Source organism: Aythya fuligula, chromosome 22 (genome assembly GCF_009819795.1).
Source record: "Aythya fuligula isolate bAytFul2 chromosome 22, bAytFul2.pri, whole genome shotgun sequence".
NCBI classification, from domain to species: domain Eukaryota; kingdom Metazoa; phylum Chordata; class Aves; order Anseriformes; family Anatidae; genus Aythya; species Aythya fuligula.
The window spans coordinates 5,234,771-5,261,051 of NC_045580.1; the positions used below are offsets into that span (position 1 = coordinate 5,234,771).

The 26,281-nt window shown below is 48.2% G+C and overlaps 1 protein-coding gene across 14 annotated transcripts in view; it reads left to right on the forward strand.

Annotated features, from left to right (window-relative positions):
* The window catches only part of GRAMD1B (GRAM domain containing 1B), a 96,027-nt gene that overhangs the window by 20,017 nt on the left and 49,729 nt on the right, over window positions 1–26,281 (forward strand). For 3 of the 14 annotated variants that reach the window (XM_032201890.1, XM_032201893.1, XM_032201892.1), the window contains exon 1: window positions 22,074–22,174. The exons of 3 other annotated variants lie outside the window; for them this stretch is intronic. In XM_032201890.1, the coding sequence (XP_032057781.1) occupies window positions 22,086–22,174 (89 nt within the window). In that variant the 5' untranslated portion in view covers window positions 22,074–22,085. Of the gene's footprint in view, window positions 1–65; window positions 137–4,088; window positions 4,272–4,963; window positions 5,040–5,094; window positions 5,210–11,846; window positions 11,919–22,073; window positions 22,175–26,281 lie in introns of those variants that run through there. 8 more of the 14 variants (XM_032201894.1, XM_032201897.1, XM_032201896.1 and 5 more) reach the window with 8 other exon arrangements.

Here is a 26,281-nt window from a genome sequence, read left to right on the forward strand (position 1 = left end):
TTCTTCTTTTCCCTCTCCTCTTCCCTTGTGTATCTTCCCATCCATTTCTTTCTTGGCCTTTGCAGAGCATTTGTTGTGCATTTCGGTGATAAGATGGCAGCATGCGTCTCCCCACCGCGCCATGCATCGTAACAAGGTCAGGTGTTACAATCTGTACTCGCCAAGGGCTGTCCTTGAGCCCCCCTGCTACACCTCTGCTTTTCTCCTCTGCTCCTGCAAGTCTGACCTAAATTTTTTCCTTAAGCTGTTCCTCGCCGCTGTTTGTTCTGCCTTCCCTCTGAAGCACCCCACCCCAAATCTTCAGTTGTGGTGTGCTGTTAGCTGCTCCCTCTCCCCCTTAACCTTTTCCTTTAAATGGCAGGTTGCATGGGCCTTGCTTGAGGGGTCTGTTGGAGTTCCAGGCATTGTAAGATGTAGCATTTTTCTGCTGTGGAAAAGGATTTTTGCTTTAGGCATAGCCATGTATATGCTCAGACGTCCTTATGCGAGCCTCATGGGCTGTTGCTTTACCTGTGCAGCACCTGCCATGCATCCATGCCCTCAAACTCCAAATCTTTATTCTGGGTTACCAAATGAGGGGTGTGTGGTACTTGGTGGGATGTGACACAGTGAGATAAGTCATCCTCTGTATCGTTTTCCTAGTTGCAACCCATCATCCTCTGTTCCACCCTGTTGCTGCAGCTACTGGAAGATCTCTCTAATGTGTAGGAGCATGAGCTGGGGCTGCGGGAGGCTTCTGCTGCAGGGCTGAGGTGCCTCTGTCTGCAAACCAGAGGCTTTTGTCCAGAACCTGAGTCTTGAGCCACTGCTCAAGCTACTTTCTCTGATCTTCTCTCTCAGGCTTCAGAAATAAGAGGAGTCTAGGACCTTTCTTTTTTTTTTTTTTTTTTTCCTCTTGACTTCAGTTGTTTCTCTAGGTTTTCATTCTTAAGGCCAAAATACTGCGGTGCATGTTCCTTCCACAAGGTTTCTCACTCTTTATCTGAAACATCTGGGGTTAATTTTTTATCCAGGAGAGGATGTTGCATTAGACGTTCCATGGGTGCAGATCAGATAAAGGCTTTGTTTCTCCAGTGTGCTACCTATGTGCTTCAGTGGATTATCCTTTAAGCAGTGCCAGCCCAAAGGCTCAAGTTTATACCATATTTAAAGATTTAGCTCACCGTACTTGAAAGATTATTTTTTGTTATTTAGGATCCAAAGTGTCTTGCCTGGTAGACACCCTGAAGTTCTCTGATTTTGAGAGAGCAGATGGTTAGTCAGAATAGCTGGACTTAATGGAAAGGGAGATGATCAGCCCATAGTGTTTCTATCCAAGATAATGCAGTCTTACTGCCTTCTCCTTGGTGGCTGCATGTTAACTCGCAATGGAAAGTAAAATTAGAAGGTGGCTTTTAACTTCCTGACAAATGCAAATGAAGGAGGGGTTTTGTGGCATATGAAATGTGCCGTGAGTCATAAGACTTTCTGTTGTTAGCCTGCCCCTTTCCACAGTGAATGAGCCTCTTTTGGGGGTGGGAAAGGTTATTACACCATCTCGCATAAATGGAAGGCTGACCTCAAACACGAGACAATGAGGGGAAAAAGATCCAGAAGGCGTTGTATGAAAGCAGCAGCCCTCGTTTGTTATAGTATTGCTCAAGAAAGAAGCAGTAGCAATACGAATCATCCCAGTTTCTCCATCTTTCTGATGCTGCTGATCTTTCTAGGGAATTATCATCTTTTCACCTTTTGATAGAGGAGCTTCTTTCCGTTCTTCTCTTCTGGGATAGCTAAAGCTCTCTCTTCTGTTGTGATGCTCTCCTGCCTTTCTTTCCTTTCTAAGACCCTAAGACATAATTTGCATGCCATGGCAAACTACTCATAGCACAGAAAGAAGTGGCTTACATGCTCTTTCTGTTCTGTACAGTGTGACTACAGCTCCCATGATGCCAGGAGTGTGAAATGCATATTTTATTTCTGGAAATGAAGTCTCACGTGACTTCCCAGCTGCTGCAGCAAAGAAAGAGTCCCTTCTGAGATTTTTCCCTGGGAAATGGAGGTGTGCCCTAGCTTGCGGATGCTGTGATTGCATCTGACAGCAGAGGCTGTAGGGCTGCAGGACACTGCTGACTTCAGGAAGGATTCAAGAATTTATCCATCTGGCACATTTTCCTGGGGATCTGTACCTCTCCTCTAAGGTGCCTAACAGTTAAACTACCTCTTCCTTACATTCTGCCATTCTTCATAGCTGTTCTCTCTCCACTTAACACTGCTGATTTTTCTCTAGTTTGTCATCCCGCTAGTCCTGTCGCTATCAGGTTTTGTCTTGCTTGCACATTCCCCAGAGGCGCAGTTTTTGCCTGCTGCCCCCAGCTCCTGCAGATCTTTTCTTGCCACATGGCAGAATCAAACAGTAGCGCCCCCCGGGGCAGCATGCTGGTCTCTGTGCCTGCAGGTCACTTAGGTTTTCGAGCCAACTGACGTTGTTTCCATTGTGTGGCTACTTGGCTGAGTAACTTTTACCGTTATTTGCTGGATCTCTGAGGCGAGTCGCTCTGGTTAGCGTGAAGCTGGAGCTCTGATTCCTGGGCAGCAGCAAAGCCCTGATGATGTCTGTCCGGGGGTGTCCCGGTGGCTGTGTGAGGCTGGGCAGTGACACTTGCAGGCAGTGCAATTAACAGCCAACAGCTTCCAATTTGTAAGATAGCTTTAATGAGGCAATTACAAGCTCATACCCCAAACTAATGTGACGCTATTGCTGTAGCTGTTCACAAAGCTTTGGATTCTTACCCAGCCCTTGAGTGTGTCATACTGAGTCGCTCGCTTCCGAAAAGCGGACTTCCTCAGGAGATGTTTCCTGTTTGCTGTTAAGTTCATGAGCTATTACACCCTGCTGGAATTTTATAGCCGCTGCTGTAAAGAGAGCACAACATGGAAATTCAGCTGCTTCTGAAACGCGAAGCTGGGCTTTTCTGCTTCTCTAGCTTAGGGTTTGCTGAAGGTCCTCTATGAGGCAGGCTGTTCTGTCATGCTGCTGTGAGTACTCCTGGCAGAATGCATGTGAGTGAGTAAACGGCCACCGAGGGACTTGGTGGCTCGATAAAAGAGGGGTTGGAGAGCAGGTTGTTTGCGTTTGCTGTTCGTGTACCTCTTCACTGCATGTGGTACACTTGTAGTACTACTCTTGTTGTGGCGTGGGAATCATTTGGAAATCCATCCAGTGCTCACCAAGCCACAAGGATCATGATCTTTATCCCAGTGAGTGTAACTAATGCAGGTGGCGGTGCTCTTTGTGCATGGTGTTGGGACAGGCTGAAGATGGGTTATGTCCGCAGCAGTGCTTGGGATGGAGGTAGACCTGAATGTGTTAATACTTTAATGAATTTTCAAAACCGTGTTACTGCATCCTATGGCTGATGATCTAGGTGTTTTCATGAGATGGTGTTTAAGTCCCTGATAAGAATGGGGTCAGTACATTTGAATAAGCAGAATAAAAAGGTGAAGGAAGTGCAGCAGCCTTGATTTCTCACAAGCAGGTGACTATGCGAATGCACTGCAACAAATACTAGAAATATACCAGTACTTGTGTATATATTTAATATAAGATGGAATGTCAGACACTTAATTTAATAAAACCCTGATTTATGGGCTGTGTGGGCAAGGAAATGAGTATGGCTTTGCAGAAATCAGGTAGCTGCCCTTGAACATGTGTGCGCTGCTGGGTGCATTGAGGATCATCTGCTGGTGCCCCAGTCTGTGTGTGCTGTGCTATGTGCCGGCCGTGTGCCTGAGCACGCCGTGCTGCACCGCTGTATGAATAAGCACTTTCAAGCAGAGCTGTTTCTAGCCCTCTGAGGCTCTTAATTTGACTGAGCTCTGCAGTGGTTTTTTTTTTTTTTTTTTTTTTTTCTCTTCCCAACCTTCCTCTCCCTCCCTCCCAGCCAGGGTTGCTCACGTCTGTCTGCTCCACCAGAGCACTCCGGCCAGTTGCGTGCGGCGGCTCCTGGCTGGCGAGCAGGCTCCAGGCTCGGTTTCTGTAGGGAAGCAGCCAGGAGGAGCCTGCAGGAGCAGGGAGGGAGAAGCTGGGTGATGAATGGGGCTGGGTGAAGTCACCCTGCACCGCCAATCGGGGCCGGCCACAGCCGGGCAGGGCCTCGGCAGCTCCGGGAGCCTTTTGACGCCGGGACAGCTTTACCTTAGAGGATGCTCTGCTGGCTTCAGGCTGAGCTGAGGGTGTGCTCCGGGGAGTTCCTAGTTTAGGCCCAGTAATTTCTGAGGGTTGTTCTGAGGTGAGTGTTCTCAGTAGGGTGCGGATAACTAACCTCCTCCTTGCATTTTGCTCTGCACGTGTTCATCTCTCTTTACGTGGTCTGTCTCTGGCACGCTTATTATTATTATTATTTTTTTTTTTTGGTGGCATCGCTCTTCCACCTGTCCTGCTCTCATGCTTTCCTTCCAGAAGCTGCCTCTTCCTTCCCCACTGCCCTCTCCTCCCTTGCCCCCTGCACTGCCCAGACCCACTTGCTGGCTGCCTTTCTCCTGACTTGGAAAGCACCCACGTGGGGAGCTCCTTGTGCTCCTCTCCCTTCCCACAGAGGGAGAAGGAGGAAGCAGCAGGGCCTTTTCCCCAGGGGAGGCACAGGTTGCTTGCCTCCTCCCTGCGGGGAGCTCAAACTTGAAGCTGGGAGGACGGGGCTGTCTGTTCCTCAGCATCCTGCTAGAATTTGGGGTGGTAGCAGGGGTTTGGGGGGGGCTGGCAAATTACTGGATATTGTGCCAGACTCAAGAATTGAATTTGGGACCATCAGCTTGAGATGCTTTTCCCTCCCCTTTGGGGGCAGCAGGGAAAACTTGGGGCTAGCTCTTATATGACTTGCTTGTTCTCATCCATCTGTCAAATTGTTTGTCTTCTCTTCACCATCCTTTTTTTGACTCTCCCTTTTTCTCCCTCTCCTCCTTCAATGGTCTCATTTACTGGTAGGCCAAGCAGAAAACATGGAGACGTCTGATATGGCGACAGCAAAGGTAGGATGGAAATGCTGCCGGCCTCACTGTGCGTAAGTGGTTTCGCTTGGCACCTTCTTACTTTGTCACCCTTTTTGCTTTCTCCAGACCCTTCCCCCCGATGCTGGGAGTGGTTCTAGTGCTGGGGTTGACGACGGGATTCGAGATCCAGGAAGGAGTTGATATTGTGGCTGCAGACTCTATGTGTTGCTTTTCTTGTCAGGTGGGAGATAAAATCTTCCTGCCCTGAAATGTTGATGCTCTAGGCCAAGGTGGGGATGGGGGAGAGAGAGAGGAGCCTGCATCATTGTCGGTGGCAGCTTTTCCTTTGTCCGAAGGGAAGCCAAGGGGGAGAGCCGGGATGCTGCAGCCTGCTTTGCTGCTCGATATGAAAATGCCGCTAGAGGGTGCTTTGGTGGCAGGCTCCCACCCTGAGCCTGTCTGGTGGAGCAGAAAGGCCTTTTGGCAGCCTCATTATTTTTTTGGAAAGCATCTCGAGGGGGAGGGCTGGGTGAGAAAGTAACATGAGCTCATAGATGCATCCGCCCTTTGCTGCGAGGCTGCTCGCCTGTACCAGGCTGCAGGTCCTGCTCCCTGTAGCTCTGCGGGTATGGAGATGTGCCCGGCATGGCTTCAGCATGGTTCGGGAGAGCTGGGGAGCACAAAGCTGCCTCACCCCGGTTCATTGGGTCTCATGGTTGGGGTTGACAGCAAACGGTTGTTTTCTAGCATGAGCCTGCTGCCAGCATAGCCGCGTTTGGCATCAGAGCGAGATGAATGCATGGGGAAAGTCTGCGAGCATCTCCCGTCATGCCGTTACCTCAGCAGCCCGTGAAACTAAGTGTAGTCGAAAAGCTGGAGTTTGGAAAGGGAGGAAAATGGCATTAGGAGTTACAAAATGCTTCTGAGCCTGCCCTGAATGGGAGGCTGTAGCTCAGCAGCGAGGCATTCTGTGCTCCGGGAGGTACCGGTTTCACCTGGGGTAATTCCTTGGTTAGAAAAGCACTGTGCTGCTGATTAGATCGTGAGGCTTGTTCCTCTATCTCAGCTAGATTTCACATGGAATAAGTACTTTCAATTTCCCCCCTTGTTTCTATTAAACAGGGCGTACTTTCAGTTCCATTTCCCGTAAGGCTGGGTGCCCCTGAACAGCTGCCCTGCTTGGCCCCAGGACCGGGCTGCATGTCAGGGCAGGGTTTGTGGCTTTGGGCGATCGTTGTGTGAAGTACTTCAGGGTAAATGTGCCTTTACCGAGGTGGAATCCTCACTGCCATGTCTGTGCAAACTTGAGCTGCGTGTTGCTTGGAGCTGCGGTGCTTGGAAAAAGCTGCTACTGCGAAGCCTGAAGGGCCAATGGCACTGAAACCAGATGAAAATGACACTCAAATTCAATTTTTTTTGGCATTTTGGGGGACTTTTCTGTGTTGAAAAACAGACATTTTCAAACAAAACCAACAAAGTCAGCGTGAAACACGTTTTTGTCTGCACCTGCTTTTTATACTTTGTTTCAGTTGAAGGAAAACACAATCTAGAGAGATGTTAAGGCAACATCTTGGTGTGGAGGTACTGAAAGCCTAGTTATCTGTTCAGGAGAACATCTTCAGAGTGGAAAATATATGTAGTTTGAACCTTCTAAAACAGATACAGCTTCAAAAAAAAATAAATGCCATTAATGTTCAAATTATAACTATATAGATTTATTTGGATTTAGACCACGTTGGATGATATTTAGTCCCCTATTCTTTGTTGAAACCAGATTTCTTCCATGTTTTTTTTTTTTTTTTTTTTTTTTTTTTTTTTTTTTTTTTTTTTTTCTTGATTTAGATCTGTATTACCCCTGTGCTGGCTGGCACGGAGAATCTCTGAGAGATTCTGGTTCATCTTGCTGGGGTCACCCTGGACCCTGGGCTAGCAAAGAATTTGTGGAGAAAGCCAAACATTTATTTTTCTCAGCCTGAATGCTGAGAGCAGCCCTGGGACGTAGCAGCAGGATGTTTCTTACTTCCACGGCTGCTCTCCATTGTGTTGTGCTGCTGCTTCCTTTTCTGCTGGGGCACCTTCCAGGGTACCGCAGGGACTGGCATTTCCTGGCACTCCAAAGAATGGTCCCGGCCTTAGCCCTCCAACAGCAGCGAGAGGCACAGCTTTGAGCAACTTCTAGCCTGTGGCTCTGATTGCAGGGCAATCACCCTGGAACTGGTGGTGGAATCGAACTTTTTTCCCCTGCATGCTGTAGGGCATGTTGCAGTGGGATCATGGCATGTCCCATCTTGGCTTACCTGGTGCCTGGCTATGAAAACAGGAGCCCTGCTTGCTTTCTCCTTGTTGCCTTACTGAGAGCCAAGGGGAAAAGTAATTAACCTGTTAGCAAAGCACATGAGAGCAAATGATGCTAGAGTGCTTCGTGGGAAAGCATGAATCACTCTCCAGGTAATCAGCTAGTGGAAACGTGGGACGTAAATCAGCGAGATGTCTGTCATTCCCCTGACACCGAAAGGCTCCTGTTTCTGTACTGCGAATGGAAAGTCCTCAGACATTTCGGGGTGGAAGAGGTCATAAAGCACATGATTTACTTGTTCCATGTCAGAGGGGTTGTGCTTTGCTCACGGGCTACAACTAGAAGATGAGTGAAGCCAGAAAAGATGTCCATGTGCAGTACTTCAGAGCTGCTGTTTTCAGATTTCTGTGGCTTGTGTTGGACAGCAATCCCTGTCTCAGCAAGGACTGGCGGAAGTAATGGCTAAGGGGAAAAGGACAATGGGGTGATGCAAAATAACTAGCTAGTGAGTGAAATTTGGCTGAGTATTAAACGCTATCACATGAATTTCAGTAGTGGCCCCTGCTTCCAGCTCTTACCCAGGCCCTGGCAAGGGAGGTGACACAAGAGGTGACACAAAGCCATGGGGGAATTGCCCCTTCCTTGCAGTCTGACCAGATCGTGGGAGAACACCGAGACCTGGTTCATTACAGCCACCTCATGCAGAAGTGTTGGGGAATGTAGAGCACCATCCCATCTGGACAGTAGCACGTGGTGCTTCTTTCATCCAAGCCAGAGATCAGAAAGAAAACTTGGCTTAATTTTTTGTATTAGTCTTTTTCTTTTTTTTTTTTTCTCTTTTGTATTCATGTGGCCTTGAGAGTTTATAGTTACAGGTCAGGAAAATATCCGGTCTTTTTTTCTAAGTCCTTTTTTCCTGATACTCAGAATCTCCAAATCTTTCTTCACTTTGAGAAAGTTCTGCGGGGTTTTTACTTTGTTGCTGTTTTTAGTGTTTGTGTGTGCTGTTTGACTTCCTCATCCTGGCTGGTGTGGAAGCAACCAGAAACCCCCTGGGAGGCTGTGTTTGTGGTATCCTTGCTCTGGACCAGAAATATTCAAAAATGTTACTGGCGGTAGGCCAGGATCCAAATTATCTTATTTAGTCCCTATTGAAGTTGATGGGAATTTTCGCTTGTGGGGAGAGATGGGATGAGACAGGGCAAACAGGCACCAAGTCAATTCGTTTTATTGTTATTTGCTGTTTACGTGTAGTAACTGTTTGTAATACTTGCAATCAAAAATGAGGTCCCTTTCGTAATCATAATTCTACTGCAATAAGGAAATAATTTGACTTATATATTTTACAGCTAGAAGGGAAATTATGAACATCTGATCCAACATCCTGTATGAAGGGCAGTCATTGTGAAAATATACGTATGGCTCCATGTGGATAGGTCAAATACAAACAAATACAAAGAGGAAAGGAGATAGGTATGAGAAATTAATTAAAAATGGCTTGGGAAAAGGAGGGGAAGTGATCTGATGATGATTGGGGTATGGGAGGGAGATGAGAGCACAACACTGAAAAAGATGTGATGACGAGTCAGCAAAGGTTAGGAAATAACTGAAGGAGGGGTGAAGATGGGATAGAAAAGGAACAGAGAAGAAGAAGGAGGAAGCAGGTGTAGAGAAGTGTTGCTTAGCGAGAGGCAGATTGACTTTTGGCATGGGCACAGGTGGCAGGCAAAGGGCAACGAGAGCCACAACTGCAGCACCAGGAGGGCAAAGGGGGGAGGACAGTGGCTGAAGAGAGGCAGTTTGCAAGGCACTTGTCCCTGGTGTGTGATCCTGCTGCTCTGGTTAAGCTTTGCACTTCACAGACTGCAGCTCCGAGTGCTTCAGATGGGCTGCTGTTGAACTTGGTGTTGGTTATGTGAGGTAGGAGAGGCCGTGGTAGGTGAGATGTAAAGGAGCCAGTAATAGCGTCGTGTTTTCAGGGGGTTGTGATTGTTAATGCTGGCCAAAAAGACGCCCACTCTCAAATTTGTTTTCAACTACTGTGCCTGTTCTTAAAAAAACATCAAAACAAAAGCGAAAAGTCATGTTTACACTACTTTTTATACTATTTTTGCCACTTTTACCATTCATGGGGAAAAATAAAAAATTGCCAAAAGAAGAATGGCTTGGGAAAGTTCTTTTACGTGCAAAACCTGGTCATCAAAGACCAGCTGTATTCACTCACAATCTGCAATCCACTGCCACTGAAGATATCACAACAGTGTAGTGGACGTCTCCTTAAAACATGTAGTGCCACAGATAAGTGAAAAGGCACAGAGTATATTGCCTAGGTTCAAACCACAGCTCTGTGGCATAGCCAGAAGCTGCTTTTTGTCTCTTCAGGCCCCAGTTCTGCCCGTGCTGCTTCTCTGTTTTCCCATTTTCCTGGTGTGCGGGATAGATGCTCAAGATGGAGTAGGTAGATGACTTATCTGGAATTCAACGTGCGTGTGACTAAGTATTCTTAGTACTGCAGAGGTGGACAGGGTGGCTGTGCATAGCCTACCTCTCTTGATATGTACATATGCTCTTTGTTACCCTGTTTAAATTTTAATATCAGTCTTTTCCCTGGAGTAGTTGCACGCACAGGATGGAGCAAAAAGGCAAGGGCCTGCCCGTGCAGTGTTAGCTGGCCCAGTCAGGTGAATGCAGAACCCAGACTGTGCGCAGCAGTGACAGTGGGGTTGTGCCTGGGGCTCTCTGGAGACAGTGGGCAACCCACAGGCCTTTCAGCAAGGCTCCTGCCAGGAGGCTTTCCGAGAACAGATCCCAGCTGAATTGTGGCAGAGGTGGCAGCATCTGCCAGTCCGCTGCTCGTACAGACACTTTCTCCTTTGAAGTGGTCGATTTCCTTTGATAATTTCCTGACCTTCACATTATTTAAAAAAAAAAAATACATGATTGCTTATCTCTTAATACCTTTCTTGCCTGAGCTTTGATTTCCAAACATGTGACTGCAGCATTAGCCTGTCCCAGATTTGCAGGTCTCCTGACCCATTTTACAGCATTGTGATTTGCTTCCCTCCTTGACAACCTGCAGGCCCCAGCTGTGTGGTGTTTCATGGAGGAAAGTGGCTCTGGACCCGAGATGAGGCCAGGCCAGGCAGCTGACGGAGGCTGTGTCACTCTGTTTGTGACATTTGGAAGTGCATGTGCCCAGCTTTATGGCTAAGTTGGCTGGGAATAAAAAGGCATGCTGCAAAGTTTACATCCAAACCAAACCCTTCAAGCTTTTGTTTCAAGCATTTGCTTCAAATCTTTGTGCCTGCCCCTGCAGGGGCTTGGGGCTGGAGGATGCCCTGCCCTGGCAGATGCACTCATCGGCGTGGTACTGATTGATGGAACAAGTGTTTGGGGAGCTGCTTGCATGGAGTTATTAGCACAGAGATGAGTTTTCCATTTTACAACTCCCCAGAACAACATTTCAGTGTCACCTGCACAATTTCTGAACCAGCAGCCCACTTGCAGTGCTCCTGTTTCCTTTCATCTGTGATTTTGAAATGCCCTGGGGTGTCCAAAGCCCTATAACAGTGATTTCCAGCTCAGTTCAGAACTGGAAGTTGGCTCCTGTTGGCTTCTGATCACGATTCAGGAGCTTCATTCAGAAAAAAAAAGGCCTGGTGCTGTTCTTGAGCACCATGCAGAAGCACATTTATTGCTTCGTGGAGGTGATGTTATCCATCATGTTATCACTGTCTTTGGGTGTGGAGGACAATGCTCCCAGAGAGCTTTGTAGGGCAGAAAGGAGCCTTGGGACTCGTACCCACGGTTAGAGGGGAACAGAGGAGAGGTTAGGGGTTTATGGAGACGATTCTCTATCATTCCCTTCTGTCTACAGGAAATGTAGACAGGGATATGGTCTCTCTAGCTGTGGACCATGACTGTGTAAAATAATGACAATCAGTTTTAGGAAAGTTTTAAGCTACTGTAATCTCTTCCCTTTCACCTAGCTGGTATCTTTCCTCTGTCACGGCTGAATTTTGCTGAATTACTGAGGATGCTCAGGATGCTCGGAGCAGGGGGGGGGGCTGTGGCTTCAGCTTCGCCCCCCTCCCCCCCCCCCCCCATCATTTCAGGGCGCTCCTTTAGAGGGAATTAACTAACCCCATGGCTTGGGGGCGATGCACAGCACCCCTGGGTGCCAGGCCGGGGCGCAGCAGCGCGCATCCCCCTCCCGCACCCCGACTCCGTGTCCCCCCTTGCGGGGCCGGGACCGAGGACCCCGGGGGGGCCGTGGCAACCCCAGGCACCCCTCGGGGGGCTTTTGCCCGGTCCCCCCCAAGCCGGGGGCGGGCCGGCAGCCGCCGCACATGCTCAGCAGCAGCAGCAGCAGCGAGGGGCGGCCGGGGCCGGCCCTGCGTGGCGCTGCGGGTGCGGGGAGCCCTGCACCGCTCGGGGGGGCACCGAGGGGACCCCGGGGGGGCCCCGGGGCCGGGAGACGGCCTCGCCCCGCCGCGGGGGGCTCGGTGCATGGGGCTCGGCGCCGGCCGGGGGGCGCTGGGCGGCCGGGGCTCCCGCACCATGTCCTGGGAGCTGCGGAGCGAGCAGCGGGCAGCCAAGGACGCGGGCAGCGGCGTGCGGCGGCCGTACTGATGAAAGGCTTCAAGCTCGCCTGGTAAGAGGGGAGAAGGGGGCGAGGATGCCCCTTACAGCCCGGGGAGGAGGCGCCCGGCTCGGCTGCGGCATCGCCGGGAGGCGCCCGGGGGGTCCCGGCGCTGCGCCCTGCCCGCAGCCGGCCCCTCTCCTCCCCTCTTCTCCGGGGATGCACGGGGTAAAAAGCAAACGCGGGGGTCTTCCCCCAAAAGAAGGGGGTGTGAGGGCTCCTGTCCTGCCTGCGCCCAGCGGCCTCTGCTCGCTGCTCCTCTCCGGTGCTGCTTTGGGGATGCTCCGCACCCGGCGGCCGCAGGGGCTGGGGGCTCGGGGCTGGGAGGGGAGCTCCGGGCTTCCCGGGGGACAGAGCTGCTCCTGGGGTGCTCCCGGATGTTTTGGGGGAGAACTCGGGGGATTTGGACAAGCGGGCAGTGAGGGAGGGTGTGTGGGTGATCAACAAAGCTGTGTGTATATCAAATGTTTGCATGGCAATGTGTGTTTGTTTTTTTTTTTTTAATAGGGGTATGTATCTGACATGGGTGGGTAAATATTTACATATATAATGTATGTGGATGTTTCCATGCATGTAACGTATCTAATAAACTCGGCCGGCAAAGGTTCGTATGAAATCTAGAGTATGTCAAAACTATTTAGCTGCAGTAAATAGTCTCTGAATTATTAAGATGAAATCAATTTCATTAGAACTTTATCAGATGGGAACGGGTCCACGGTGGAATGTGACTTTGTGATTTGGTTTGAAATTGCAAAGTGGATGACAAGAAGGACATGAAGGCCTGTTTCTTTTTCTTAATCCTTTTTCCCTATAATGAAAAAGGAAGCAATCGCAGGAATACCAGCCTCTCCCTGAAGTCTGCTGTTTCACATCAGTTCAAATTTAGTACTTTGAGATCCTTGCTTGTAAAGTGTGAGAAAACAGTGAAGTTATTTTTCTTGTTTGCTTTTATTTATTGTTGCTGTTTTTTTTCTGTGAAAAAAAAAAAGAAACCACTACGGCACAGCACTAGGAAGCATCTTGTACTGAGCCCCAGGGGACGGACTAGAGCCAGGGATGACTCAATAGGTCATCTCTTTTTGTAATTTCTGTAATTTTGTCTTTTATTTAATTACAGTTAGAGCCTGTGTGTACACAACCACATGCAATATAGGATATACAAAAACCATCACTATTAGCATTTGAAAATAATACATAATTTTCCCCCCCCTTTTTTTTTTTAAAAAAAAAGTCCAACTCCTGCACTGATTTGCTGCTTCATGTGGTATGCTGTTGGGCTGACGGGTTGCATAATAGCTCAGCGTACTACCGGGAAAGCTGAGCGTGTGTTATAAATGCCGGGATCGCGTGCATCTGCAATAACATGGCACCCTGCTGCATTCAGCTCTCTGCCTACCCACGAGCAGCGCTGGATGTGTTTGTTACTCGTGTAACCGGAGCACTTTGGCGCACCCGGTTCCATCGCAGCGTTTATAGCGCTCGGTGTCGGAGCCGCTCCGTTAATCTGCTCGGACTTCAGAGCTAAGCGAGCGAGGCTGGCAGATGCGGGAGCTGGATGGGGCCCACCGGATTGCTGACGTACCGGGTGAAGCAGCCGCGGCGTTTCGGCAGGTGACGCTCTCCCCTCTGGGCTGCCTTTGCCGCGGGCTCCTCGCGAGGTGCTCAGGGCTCTGCGCCGCCCTGGCTGCACAGGGTCAGGCAGCAAGCGCAGTAGTGGACCTGAGCAGCTCCTCTGGCTCTCCTGGAAACATGGAAGAGTGTTCATGAACCCTGCTTGTCCTGCATCCTCAGCACCCCCCTTCATCTTCCTCAGAATCCCGAGGAAACAGGTGAACTATTTGGATTGCTTGTCTAATTTAATAACAGCGTACAGCATCTTGAATCTTTGCAGCGGTTGCTCTGTTCCCCCTAAAGGATGTCTGGGATGCTGACACAGAGTTTTATTTACTTTGTTGTGCTGCAGTGTCCGGGCACCAAAGGGTGAGTTAAGGATGTTGTTTAAGCCCTCGGTCACCTATGTGCATGCGTTTGTCACTGCTGGATGCCTTGGTGTGGTTCTAGAGGAGCACGGGTCTGAGCACAGACCCCAGAGTTCTCTGCTGCTTGTCTTGGTTAGGATATCTTGGTGTGGGTTGTATGGCCTCAAATACTCGCAATGAATTACTTTATAGGGTTAGTATTTATCTAAGAAAAACAGCACGTCCAACAGATCTGTTGGTCCTTGCTTTGGAAGTGGTGATTGCAGTCCTAGATGGCACTGCTGGGGTTAACGCAGGTTTCCTTACGGAGCAGCTCTCAGACAGACACAGGATTTCTTTCTCTACCAGGAAGGGCAGCAGCACAGGGCCAGAACGCTGCCAGCAGGAGCAGCCCTCCCTGGCCATGAGGACGTGCGCATGCTCTCGCCTGCATTTGGACCCGTTCGGTTCGTGTGCTGAGCTGCACGAGGTGACATTGTGCATTTTGCTGGGGGCCCTCTGGCCACCCCTGAGTCTCGGTGCGAGCCTGCTCTGGCACAAGGCAGCGTTGCTGCGATCTAACACAGTGTCATGCGTTTCTGCAGTCCATCACCTAATTTTGCCCAAAATGATCTCATCACCATCTGGCGCCGGATCCCGGCGTAGCTGCGTGCTACGGAGTCATCGGGCTGCCACGGAGCGCTGCGGTACCGCAGGATCCTGACATGCACCCGTCACAGCGTCGTGACATCAGAACCGGGCTGCATCGTGTCATGACACCAGGCCCTGATGTACCAGAGCAGCATCCCACTGTTATGGTGCAACATCCTGGTACCAAAAATGATAGCACAGTTCCTGGGTACGTTCTTATCACGCGATGATGTCCCTTTGTCTCGTCAGGGCCTAATGTCCTGCTTCCATGAGTCATTTTCATGTCATAACATAGCACTCTAACACGGTCGCATGTTGCGTCACAGTGTTGTGAGAGAGAACTTTTGCTCTCAGCCTTATTGCATCGCTCCTTAGCATGCCTGTAACAAGCCAGGCCCTGAGCTTGAAATCTGGGAAAGGCAAGCACTGTGACAGGGGGACAGGCTCTCCTTCCCTCGCAGCCCTGCTCGCTGATACTGTGCTTCCTCATCAGCAGTTCGGGGAGCTCCTAATCCAGCATAGATGGGTACTACTGTGAATCTTCCCCCAAAAATAAGAATCAGTTGACTAAAGATGTCTTTCAGGGACAAAAGCAAGCTGGTAGCTGAACTTGATAGCTCATCTTGACATCCCATCAATAGGATGCTGAGCAAAACTCTGCTCCTGGGAGTTTTCTTCTTTCCTGGTTCCTTCTGCCTTGCCTGTGCTCGTCTGTTGCTTGGAATATTTCTGAGTGCCAGGCCCTGCTCTGTGGAGCCCACGGAGAAAATAAAGGCCAAAGGCTCTACCTAAAAATAAATCTGTAATTCATTTTTCTGCTAGTGCCTGTGGGTGAGAATAAAACCTCTCAGTGTTCCAACACCCTACTTATCTGAAGGAAGGATCTATTATATAGTTGTGGGGGTGGGATGGGAACTAGGTAGGGTTACAGAACAGCAGAGCTAAAATTAGCAGTTGTTTGATGTCAGGGAGCAGTGAAGATTAACGTTAGGCGGTCTCAGTTATGCATGCTGTAAGGCAGCCACTTGAGGGCTTCTTTGTATCCAGACCGGGAGGGACACCTGCCTCTTCGAGGGGCTCTGTCAGGGCCTCGGTACCAAGGGGAGGAGAGGAGAGGGTCTTCATCAGCTGTCGTGACAGTCCTGTATGGCTTCGTCCTTAGTCTAGTCCTGCAACTTCTTCAGAGGCTGAAATAACAGGGTAGGGAAGCAGAGAAAGCAGGAATGCTTCTCTCAGTTCCAGAGAATTTGTTCTTGCTGTTTTACATTAACCTGACAAATGTGGGTTTTGGGTGTCCAGGATTCTCGCCTCCCTAATTACAGAGTGACATGATGCTACATAAACAATTTTGAATTTCATATCCATACTGCAGAGGCTTAAAGAGCTACCCCGTGCAGTGAAAATGAACTTAGTTCTTTTGCAGTGCAAATTAAAAGTGAATTTTAAAATCAGTTCTTCCTCAGATTTTTTGGAGAAGGCTAGGAGAGGAGTTCAGCTGGCATTGCATAATTGTGCCGTTGTGCACGTGTGTTTGACCTTCATGTTACAGGTTAAACTGTCATGTTTTGGTGTGCTCTGTGTTCACCAGGTCTTTTGCTTCTACCTCTTCTTTTTTTCTGTGCTTTTTGTTCAAAAGGAAGAAACAGATGTTGATAATTCCCCCCCCAACAACTATCAAAGATGACCCACATACGTGTAAGTTATAAATATGGCTCTAACATTTGGAAGCAAGAAGCGTTCCCTCATTCCCTCTTTATACATTCTGCAAGCGGATCTGAGGAATCAGAACGTTCCCATTTGCTGTCGATGCGGTGGGAAGAGGGAACCATATTAATAGGTCAGCATCTCTCCCTGCCTCCAGAATATTCTGAAAATTTGACTGAACCCGTGACCATAAGGCACAGCCTTGCTCCTTTCTCTCAGCAGGAACAAAGGTTGTGATGTGTCAGGTGAGTCGAAGAACTTTGAACAGTGTTGGGAGATCAATTTTGTAAATGGCTTCATGGCACAATAAAGTGATTAACGGCAGGTTTGGTGCTAATTTATCCGGGCTTTCAAGGAGTGGGAAATGATAGTAAGCAGTAAAGAGCCTAGTCCAAGTGCACTAATGTCAAGGAAAAAGCTTGCATGCAATTCACATGGCCAGACTGTACTCACAGTCAGTAACCGAGCCAGAAATAGAACCAAGATCGGCTCATTTCCAGTTTGTGTCCTGGCCTGCACACTGCCACACTGAATTAATACCTTCAGTGGTAATATGGTATAAAGTACAAGTGAAGTGACTATTTTAGTAAAGAAATAAAATAAATTACAGTGTAAGTAGACTATTTGAAGAAAAACTGAGTCATTGTGAAACCTTTGATCTGAGATTTGGTTTGCTCTCGTTCTGTGTGATGATAGACTTGCAGAACCTATCCTTTAGTGTGTCTTTGTTTGTTATGTGGTGTGCTTTTGACATCGGATTCTGACTCAAAATTGGATAAACATCCAACATTTTATTCTCTGGTATATATATGCTGACTGAAACCTCTCTGAGGGCAACGTGACGTACGCCGTGAAGATGCTGCACCTTGCAGAGCTGTGCTGCCAGCACCCAGAATCTCTCCCTCAGATTTCTCCTTGAGGTCCAGATTATTTTGGCTAATTCCAGTCATTTGTTTCATTCCAGTCATTTATTTCATTCAAAAAAATTGCCTTTTCTGCTTCTCAGATGGTAAAATCAGCTTGCTGTCTGTGTAGTCCTTCAGCAGCCTTGCAAATGTCAAGTGAAGGGCAAACTGCTTAGAACCGTCCTGCAATTCTGCCGCCGCTGCTCGCTCAGGGCCTTAAGTTGAGATGAATGAGGCTGCAGCGTGGCTTCTCCAGAGAGTCTTCTCCTCATGTATGCAGGAGGAAAAAGCATGGAAGGAGGTAAATGCAGTCACAAAGGGTTTATGGATAACATTTAGCAGATAATGGCTACTTCTGTTAAGGTTTAAATGTGGAGCTGAGACTCTTGGTGTGCTGTCTGAGTGCTCGGTTCCTTACATGAGAAGCAAGGTCCTGGTTTTTGGAGCTGGAAGTTGGGAGAGGCCAGTTTTATGCCTGGATCTGTCCCTGCTGTGTCACGATCATGCCTCTGCCCCACTTTCCCTGCCTGCAGAATGGGGCACGCCAGCCCGCTCCTCCCACTGAAGCAGTTTGATATTTACGTGTGGCAAGTGCTAGAAGGGGCATGGTGAACGCTGTGCCGCAATTTGTGTGTGATTCATCCTGCCTGACTTAATGGTTCTACTGAAGTAAATGGAAACGCTCATAGATTTACAATTTCTGCTCAATCAGGGTTATTCTATTCAGGAAATGGGCAAGGTCAGAGCCTTAAATAGCCAAGCATTGCCAGAAGAGCTCTTGTGGCATGGTATCAGCGTCCCGGTCAAGACGTCTTTTGGTTAATCACATTTGCTGACTGAAATCCCCCTTGGGAACAGGAGTCTTCTTCACTCCCTCCTCTGAGCTGGTTGGTGGTGTTCCTGTGGCCTACTAAAGCAGCTGCCAGGTTTATTCTTGAATCTTTCCTTGCCTGCCTCTGATTTCAGCCCTGGGTTTGAAGTGCAATTTAATAGCAGACTACCATTATGTTGGCAATTGATACTTATTACGCACGGTAACTGTTAATTCCAGTATTTTGAGTCTGCTAGAAGTGAATGGTATAAATTGAGGTATAATAGCAATAACAGCATCCAAGTATAAAGACTAAAACAAATGCTCTATATAAATTGGTAGCTTTTCTTTTCCTTATTTATTTCCTTTATATTATTTGTGCTCTTTCAGAGCCACGTGCTGAATGCAAGGTGGTGGAGCCTTCTCTGAGCTTCTGCTTTACTAAAGCTTTCTGTTCGGCCAGCTTTAGGTCTGTGCTGGTGTTATACTTTCCTTTTTGCAGTGGTTTTCTCTTTATAACCATTTTTCCTGACAAAATGCCGTCTGGCTAGCCAAGGGACCTGGGGGTAGGTGTTCTGCCTTTTTTAAGCTAACATCATGTGATGGTGTCACAGCCGCTCTACACATATGGCAAGGGAGCAGAGAAAGAAGGATTTGGAGGTTTTTTATTTTATTTTATTTTGGTGGCAAGAGGAGATATGTATTTGGGGTATATATTTTGAATAATTTCAAACCACTTGGAATATCAGGTTTGGAGAAATGTGGTTTGACCACACCTAATTTCAGGCCTTGGAACTGGAAGGAAGAAGATGGAAGAGAAAACAAGCTGAATGAAACTGATTTAGGGGAAAAGGAGGAGGTATATATTCAGGAGTAGCAAATATGTGGTAATGTAAAAAAAAAAAAATGTCCACGTATGCACATAATATAAGGCACCAAATTAGCTGTGGGGGGAGGAGGAAAAACGACTTGTTTATCTTTGGTGTAGAGAACAACTCTCTCTTTAACTAGAATCATTCTTTAAATGCAATACCCAGCAAACAAGCCTGGCCTTAAATGACAGTAGGAAGAGATGGTAAAGTCCAAGGATTCCAGAGGAATCGTTTGGAAGGTTTCATTCCTCACTGGTGTAGTGATGTGAATTAAAAGGCTCATGAAATGCTGTGAATTAAAAGGCTTGCCCTGGAGACAGGCATTTTAGAAAGCTGGTGGAAAGCTAGAGCTGTAATTTTGGTGTATTTCTGACCCTTTATGAATAGAAATGAAGCGGATACATGGGTCTGAAAGAAGTATCCTTTGCTTCTGAGGAGATTGGGTACTGTGGGTTTGCAGACCTCAGAACTGCCATTTATATTTTTCAGATCTGTCAGCAATTAAGAAACAGTGTGGCAACATGGTGGCCTTCACTCTGACATACATTTTAGGAATGAGGTTTGGGACATGAACTGTTCCTTATCTTAAGGCCTTGAAAGAAGGTTTGTGTCTGAGAGCTGGAGCTCAGAGTCTGACCAGTGCTCAGTGGCTGGGTCAAGGCAGTGAAACTACAGCATTGCTCCAAATGCCTGCAATATTATTTTTCCAAACTTTCCAACAGGGCAAACAGGTTCCCCATGGATTCTTCTGAGTTTCAGGTTGACGACAGGTAATAGCAGAACTGATTTTGGAAGTGGATTTAAGACTGTGGTGTTTTACAATGAGAGAGGGTCTTACAAATAAGTCTCCATTGCGTTAGGAGATTTTCATGTGCACCCTAAGAGACCATCTGTGTCCTCAAGAGTTTCCAGCCTCTAAGGCCAAGACGGACAAAAGGCAGAAAAAAGGAAGTGTTAGTAGTAGCCTTGGTTTGCGGGTGACACACACAGAAGTTAAAGGCTATTGTACAGTTAACATTTATTAGAATATGTGTACTAGAAAACTTCCCTACTGGAAGCTTGGCACGGGTGAGTTAAAAAATGTTATAGCTTAAAACAAACTGTATTGATAAAAGCTCGATAGAGAGCAACCTGTATTGATCAGAGATGCAAACCACCCTACTACATCCCCTGCATTTCTCATCCGTGACTTGCCCAAAGTCACAAGTTGAATCCAGATTGCCCCAAAGCAACCTATGTCTATGTCTTGCTAGTAAGTGTAAATACCATAATTGTAGTAAGGGCATTTATTCTTTGAAGGATCACAACCCAGATTCACAGTCCTAAAAACTTCAGAAAGTTTTAGGTGGTGCTTTGCAAGACTTCCCTCATGAATCTCAGAATCATCAGATACATTTCACTGGAAGGTTTTGCAAGTGACTTGCTAACACAGCAAGGCAAAAGAACTCTCTAAATTGTGATGCTCAGACAGCCGTAACACTTATCCAACCAAATGTAGACTTCTAAGGGCTCTTGTATCACTAGGAAACAGCAGTAACCAAAAAGTTACTGGACTGAGTTGCTGCCTATTAGGAAAATGACGGAAAGCAAAATTAAGAGAGAAAAAGACTGCAATTGAGTCATTGATCCATGCCTCTGCCAATACCACGCGATTCCTTGTTGTGCCTTTATTAATGGTTACCCAATGCTGTTTAGAAACATGACAAGTGGAAAGGGTTATACCGCTTCTCTCGTTCTCCTGACTGCAACGCCTTGCCTTCAGCCTAGTTTTTTCCCCTTCATTTACTTTCATCTCATTGCTCATTGGTATAAAATCTTTTAAGACGGCTTCCCTTTCTCCATGGTATTTACATTCTTCAAATATTTGTTGACTACTTTGCTTTGTTTACTCTTCAAGTGTCTTTTCATAAATGAGCCTCCTGAATAATGTGATGTTTTTGTTGCTTTCCTTTGAGCTTACTCCTGTGCAAGAACATCTTTCTGATTATATGGCACCCCTGCAATGAAGTTCCAGGGAGAGATTAACTGATCGTTCACAGCAAATACTTCATCAGCTTCCCCGAGCTATGATTGATCAGACCGTGCAGCTCTGAATCACATTAGTCTTTGCTGCTCCTCTATCATATTGCAGGAGCACATCTCATTTGCTTTGTGCTCGTACCCTGCACACTGTCAAGCTGTGCTGCCTTCCTGCTTTTCAGTGCTGTGGCTCGATGCACACACTCTCTTTTTGCCCCTGTAATGCCAGTTTGGAATAGGTACAAGAGCTAGAGCAGTGGCAGGATATTCTGCATGCCTTGCCCGGAAGAGAATCAGTCACAGTCTGTTTATTTTCCCTGTGAGACAGGCTTCTCTATGTGTGTGTATCCAGGTTTTTCTGTGCATGTTGATACACACTTTCAATATGAGTCACGTTGTTACCTTCTGCATTTTCTAACCTTCCTGTAGAAGATGGCCTTTCAAAGAGCTGCTATTTGGAAATACCCATGTGTTGAAGGCAAATATTTTTCCTATTGCTGGCTGCACTGCCTGCTGCTGTGTCGGGGAAGTAGATGGTTTGTGTTGTGCCTGGGAAGGCTTGGAGAGGCTGCCCGGTGCCTCCGCAGGGTGAGGAGTCAGTGTGTCCATAGAAATGACTAAGTGTTCAGAGGAGAGTGCTTTGTGGGAGTAGGGAAGTTGAATTTAGAGGTGGTTAGGATGCTTAGGTCAGTGCTGACTGCTCCTTTGTCATCACAGAAGTTCTCACTGGTGCTTTTTACAGCGGGGAGCACAGGGGTGTTTAAAAAAGCACTGCTCCAGCATCCCTGCAACAAGGTGTGGGATGCCGGGGCTGGGCAGGGGTACGGCGAGGTTGTGCCAGGGCAGCACATCGAGTGGGTAGGAGCAGGGGAGGACAAAACTGAGGAAGCCTTGGCATTTCGGAGCTGTCATCGGTGCAGAGCAAGGAGCAGCCAGGGTTAACCATGCGCTGGTGATGTGGGCTGCGGGGCATTCTTAAAGAGACAGTGGGTGCTCGGCGTTCCAGTGGGCAGCAGCCGGCTCGGATGCCAGAGCTGGTGGCAAGTTGCAAAGAAGGCTTTGTTTCAGCCATGCCAAGCCGTTATCAGAGCGGGGAATCTTCTCGTCAACTACTTTCGAGAAGATAAAATGCGTCGGAGCAGGGAGATTCGTGTGTGCTTTAACGATCTCTCCCCCAGCAGAACTGCTTCTGTCTGCAGCTTGAATGGTGGTTTCGGAGAGCAGAGGAGCAGGGAAGACACGCAGCTGCGCCCCGGGAGATGCAATGTGCTAACAGGTGGCGATGCGAGCCTCTAGCTCTTCATTTGCCATCTCCCAAGCAGGCAGGAGGACTCTCCCGCGGATGCAGGTTCCTTTGTGTTTGTGTTTGTGTGCTTCGAGAGGTCAGGCGGTTCCTCGGGAACAAGGATGCCCTGATGCAGTGCGGGGCTGGGACAGGGAAACAGGATTTGCCTGAGAGCAGTCGGGATGGAGGGGCTGGGGCTAGAGGGGAAGAAGCTGAGCAAGACTCCTGTGGATGTCCAGGCTTTGTGGCAATAAGGGCTGGATTGGGTGGCTGCTTAGGGCTGGTAGTGGGTTTCTGGGTGAGGCCAGCAGAAGACTGCAGGAATCTGAGACCATCCTGGAGGAAAGGGTCAAGCGAGGTTAAGAAAGTCAATTAGTGAGAGTGGGGATGAATGCAGTGTGTCTGAGTGGGTATCAGGAGAGGAGATCAGAGGTGGTTCAGGAGGGATGAAAGCAGGGATTGGGGAAGGCTTTAGGAGGCTGGTTTTGGTTGGGATATAGGGATCGGAGCAGTGCTGACAAATGGGGAAGCTGCTGTAATTGCAGTGGTATTACATGACATAGACGCGCACGCTGCACCAGCTGATGCTGAAGAAAGATTGCACTCTTTTAGTGCCCTTTTCCTTCTTTTAAATAAATCTGCTCATGGGTCTGAGTTGTTCCCCTTCAGTGCAGTGTGCTATAGGGAGCGGAGTGGATTGAACGAGTGGGGCATGTCTGTACCAGGAGACTGGGTGTAGCCCAGCCGCTGGCACAGAACAGCTGATGTGCATTTTGCTCTCTCCAATGGCAGCTATTGAAGCTTTATCCAGATGTCAGGGAATTCTCTCTTTGTGCTGAGCTTGCCTAGGGACAGCACATATAGGGGTTGCTGCCTTGTTGCTGGGAGCAGAGATGGATGTGGCTTTCTGGCGTTCAGAGTGGTGTCCGAAGGATGGGATTTGTGTGCACCGGGTTTGAGGTGAAATTCAGCTGCTGCTCGTCCCGTGCTGGCTATAGTCTCGGTGTAACTCAAGGTACAGTGGCATGATATGTAACTCGGTCCTGAAGAGATAAGAGAAGAAAGACACACAGCTAATAGAGGCAGTATTGTAATGATTCCATAGGGAGCTGTAATTAATGTCTGACCCCCCCCCCCATTTCTATTGTTATTTGTCTTTGTATGATATTGTTACATTGGTTAACCTGCTGTCCTGCTTTTCTCTTCATCCTCTCTTAAACTGGGCATAGTTCTTGCAGCTGGGCTGCACTCAGGCCCTAGCAGCTGAAGGTGACTCCCTCGAGTGCAGCGAGGTTTGAAACGAGTACAGCCTCTTGTCCTCATGCTTTTCACTGCAGAGTTGAAGTCTCGCACTGTAGCTCCTCAGGGTGAGGGCTCTGTCTGTCTTCAAGCTGGCCAGCCCTCAGCACGGTGCTATGGAACAAATAAATGCTGGTGTTACTTTTATTAGTGCTTGAGCTCAGAGGCTGCTGCTGCTGTTATTGATGTGCTTGTTAATCTTCGTTTTCAAGTACCCTGACTGCTGTATGCATTATCTGTCAGTGCAGCCCAAGTGCTTCTGGAGTAAAATATGCAACAGCTTATCATTAGCGCACTAGAACAGAACATGTAATGGCTTCAGAGGCAAAAAAAAAGAGATGGATTTAGTATCAAACAGAAGTCGGCAGGGGACTTACGGATCGAAAAACGTAGACGTAGCTTAAGGAAGTGGGAATTTTTTAAGAAATGCGTTGCTTTTGTGTCTGTCTTCAGTTTGAGAAAGTTCAGCGTTTCAGATGTTTCAGTGCTTCCTTCACTGAAATATTGCAGTCAGTTCTGCAGGTGATCAGCATGTACGGGGATGTTTCAACGGAAATTTTGATCAAAGCATTTCTGAAGTTACAGTTCTGCCCTTAATGACATGTAAACCATCAGAAATTCAAAATTTGGCATATGAGAAGTTGGCGTGACATAATAGCTGCATAACTTGTGTATCTCTCTGTCACATCAGCAATTGGGGCAGTCTTGCAAATACATAATTCACAGATAATATTTTTTTGAGTATTTCATTATAAATTAAAGACAGAAATTGTGGGAGGACAGCTCAGGCAGTCTCTTTCACTGCATCACCCCAAGCCAGTGGTTTCTAGGCTGGGAGCTGTTGCCTCTCTGCGATTGGTCTGTAATTTGCTTTATTCTGGCTGTTTGTCCTGACCAGGATGCAATGCCTGCCTATGTTGGGATGCGATTCTTTTGGTCTCAGTGCACAGAGCAGAGCTCGGCCTACAGAGAAAGCTTGATGGGTTCCCTTGTTGCTCCTTCTCTCCGCTTTTGCAGCTACCACGCTGAAGCGAAAAGGGCTGTCAGTGCAGTAAACATCCTCATGGATAATACTGCTTATGAAAGTGTTCCTGCAGGGATCTTGGGCAATTCCACATTTGATAGCAGTGGCTGAGCAAGAAAGTGTCTAGAAAGGTTCTGGCCATGCTGAAAATGCTTGTCCTGCTTGCCCAGGCTCCAGCTCTCACTCAAACACTTCTCTTCTTGATACTGAACCTCACTCCACACACGCTCTGTCTTGACATCGTTTCACCTCTGCTGCTTTTGGCTCTCCACGTGCTGATTGTCGGAGCATGGTGCTGAGCACAACAGGTAGGGCTCTGTTTCCTGGGTGAGGTGGGATCTGCTGCTCCTGAATGCCTGAATTCTGTGTGGTTCCTTTTGTGCAATTAAGGAGAGCTAATTAGCTCCTTTTAGTGCAGTCTCCTTGCAGAGGTAGCTGACCTCTTGTTAATCCTGGATTAAGTTCTTAGTAAGAACTGGCTCTTTGTGTGTCCCAGTTAAGATGTTGACACTTTGTTCTCTCTCTCCTTTTTCTCCTCCTCCCCCTCTTCCTCCCCATGCCTTTGAGCACATGATTGCCTGCCTCCTCCCTCCCCCATACTGTAGGAGTCCCTGTGGTCTTCGCAGCCACCGCATCTTGCTTCTGAAAACACTGCTGGCAGCTCAGAGTACTCTACCCAGATACTTGCTTGATCTGGCACCTGCCTGGGAGCCCAATTTTTGCAGAAGGAGAAGAGTTTTGGAAATGCTCCTTATCACTTAATAGGGTGAGAATAGTGGGGTGTGAAGTGTAGCACCTGCTTTTTGTGCTGAAGGCTGGCAGGATGCTCTGTGGTGGGAGCAAACCAGGACCACGGGGCCCAGCCACAGAACCGAGCCTGCGCGGTGCCGTGCATTCAAAAGCAGAGTCCACACCTTTACAGTAACGAGGGTGTCAAGGAGAAAAGCAGCCTCTGTGCTGCAACAATAGTATGAGCAACACATTAAATATGTGCACAACGTTAATTACCATCCAGGTGCGCTGGTTATCCATTACTGTTAATCTTACTTGCAGATCTTGAGGTTGTAGCGCTGCACTGAGTATCCCCCGAGGACAGGCTTTCTTGAGATTTCTGGTACGTCTTTCTGAAGACGAAGCCAGAAGTACTGTGAAAGCGTAAGCGTCCCTGGCTCTGTGCTGAACTCAGCTGAAAATTAGAGGTGTTGGGGAAAAACTGTCTCAATGGCTTCAAGTTTTCAAAACAAGTAAATGGGCAAGGAGTTGTTGGGGAAGGAGAAATGAGACACCTGGCCTGTTTTCAAACCCATGTGCTCACTGTTCGGATGCTGAGCAGCTGGACTGCTGGTTATTTCTCTATCTGTGGAGTGGCTTACACGGAGAGTGAAGCTGCTGCAGCTGGATGCAGTTTGCCTCAGCCACCCATCTTGCTCTGTAGGCGTTGGATGTGCAGGCCCTGGACGGTCTCCCGTGTATCTGTTGTCAGTCCTGGGCTTTAATTACTTGGACAGTGCATCGTTTCCGCTCACCTGAGGGATGTAAAATGTATGAGTACGCTTGTGTTACGGCTGGGCACACCAGGAACTGGCCCTGCCACCAAGCCCAGTGGGTGCTACAGGCGCGGCTCGGGCTCTTGCCTGAGCATTGCCTCAGGTGCACGTGCCCGCACTTGGAGTGCTGCTGACGTGGGAGTTTCCGTCTTTCTGTAGGGCTTGGTAGTCCTGTGGTATTTGGGCTGTGGTGTGAGACCATGTTGTGCCCTGCATAGCTCAGTAGTCAAGGCCTCCTAAGCTGTCCTACCAGGAAAATGTGCTAGTGCTTGTCAGCTTCTTTAGCACCAGGGCAAGGGC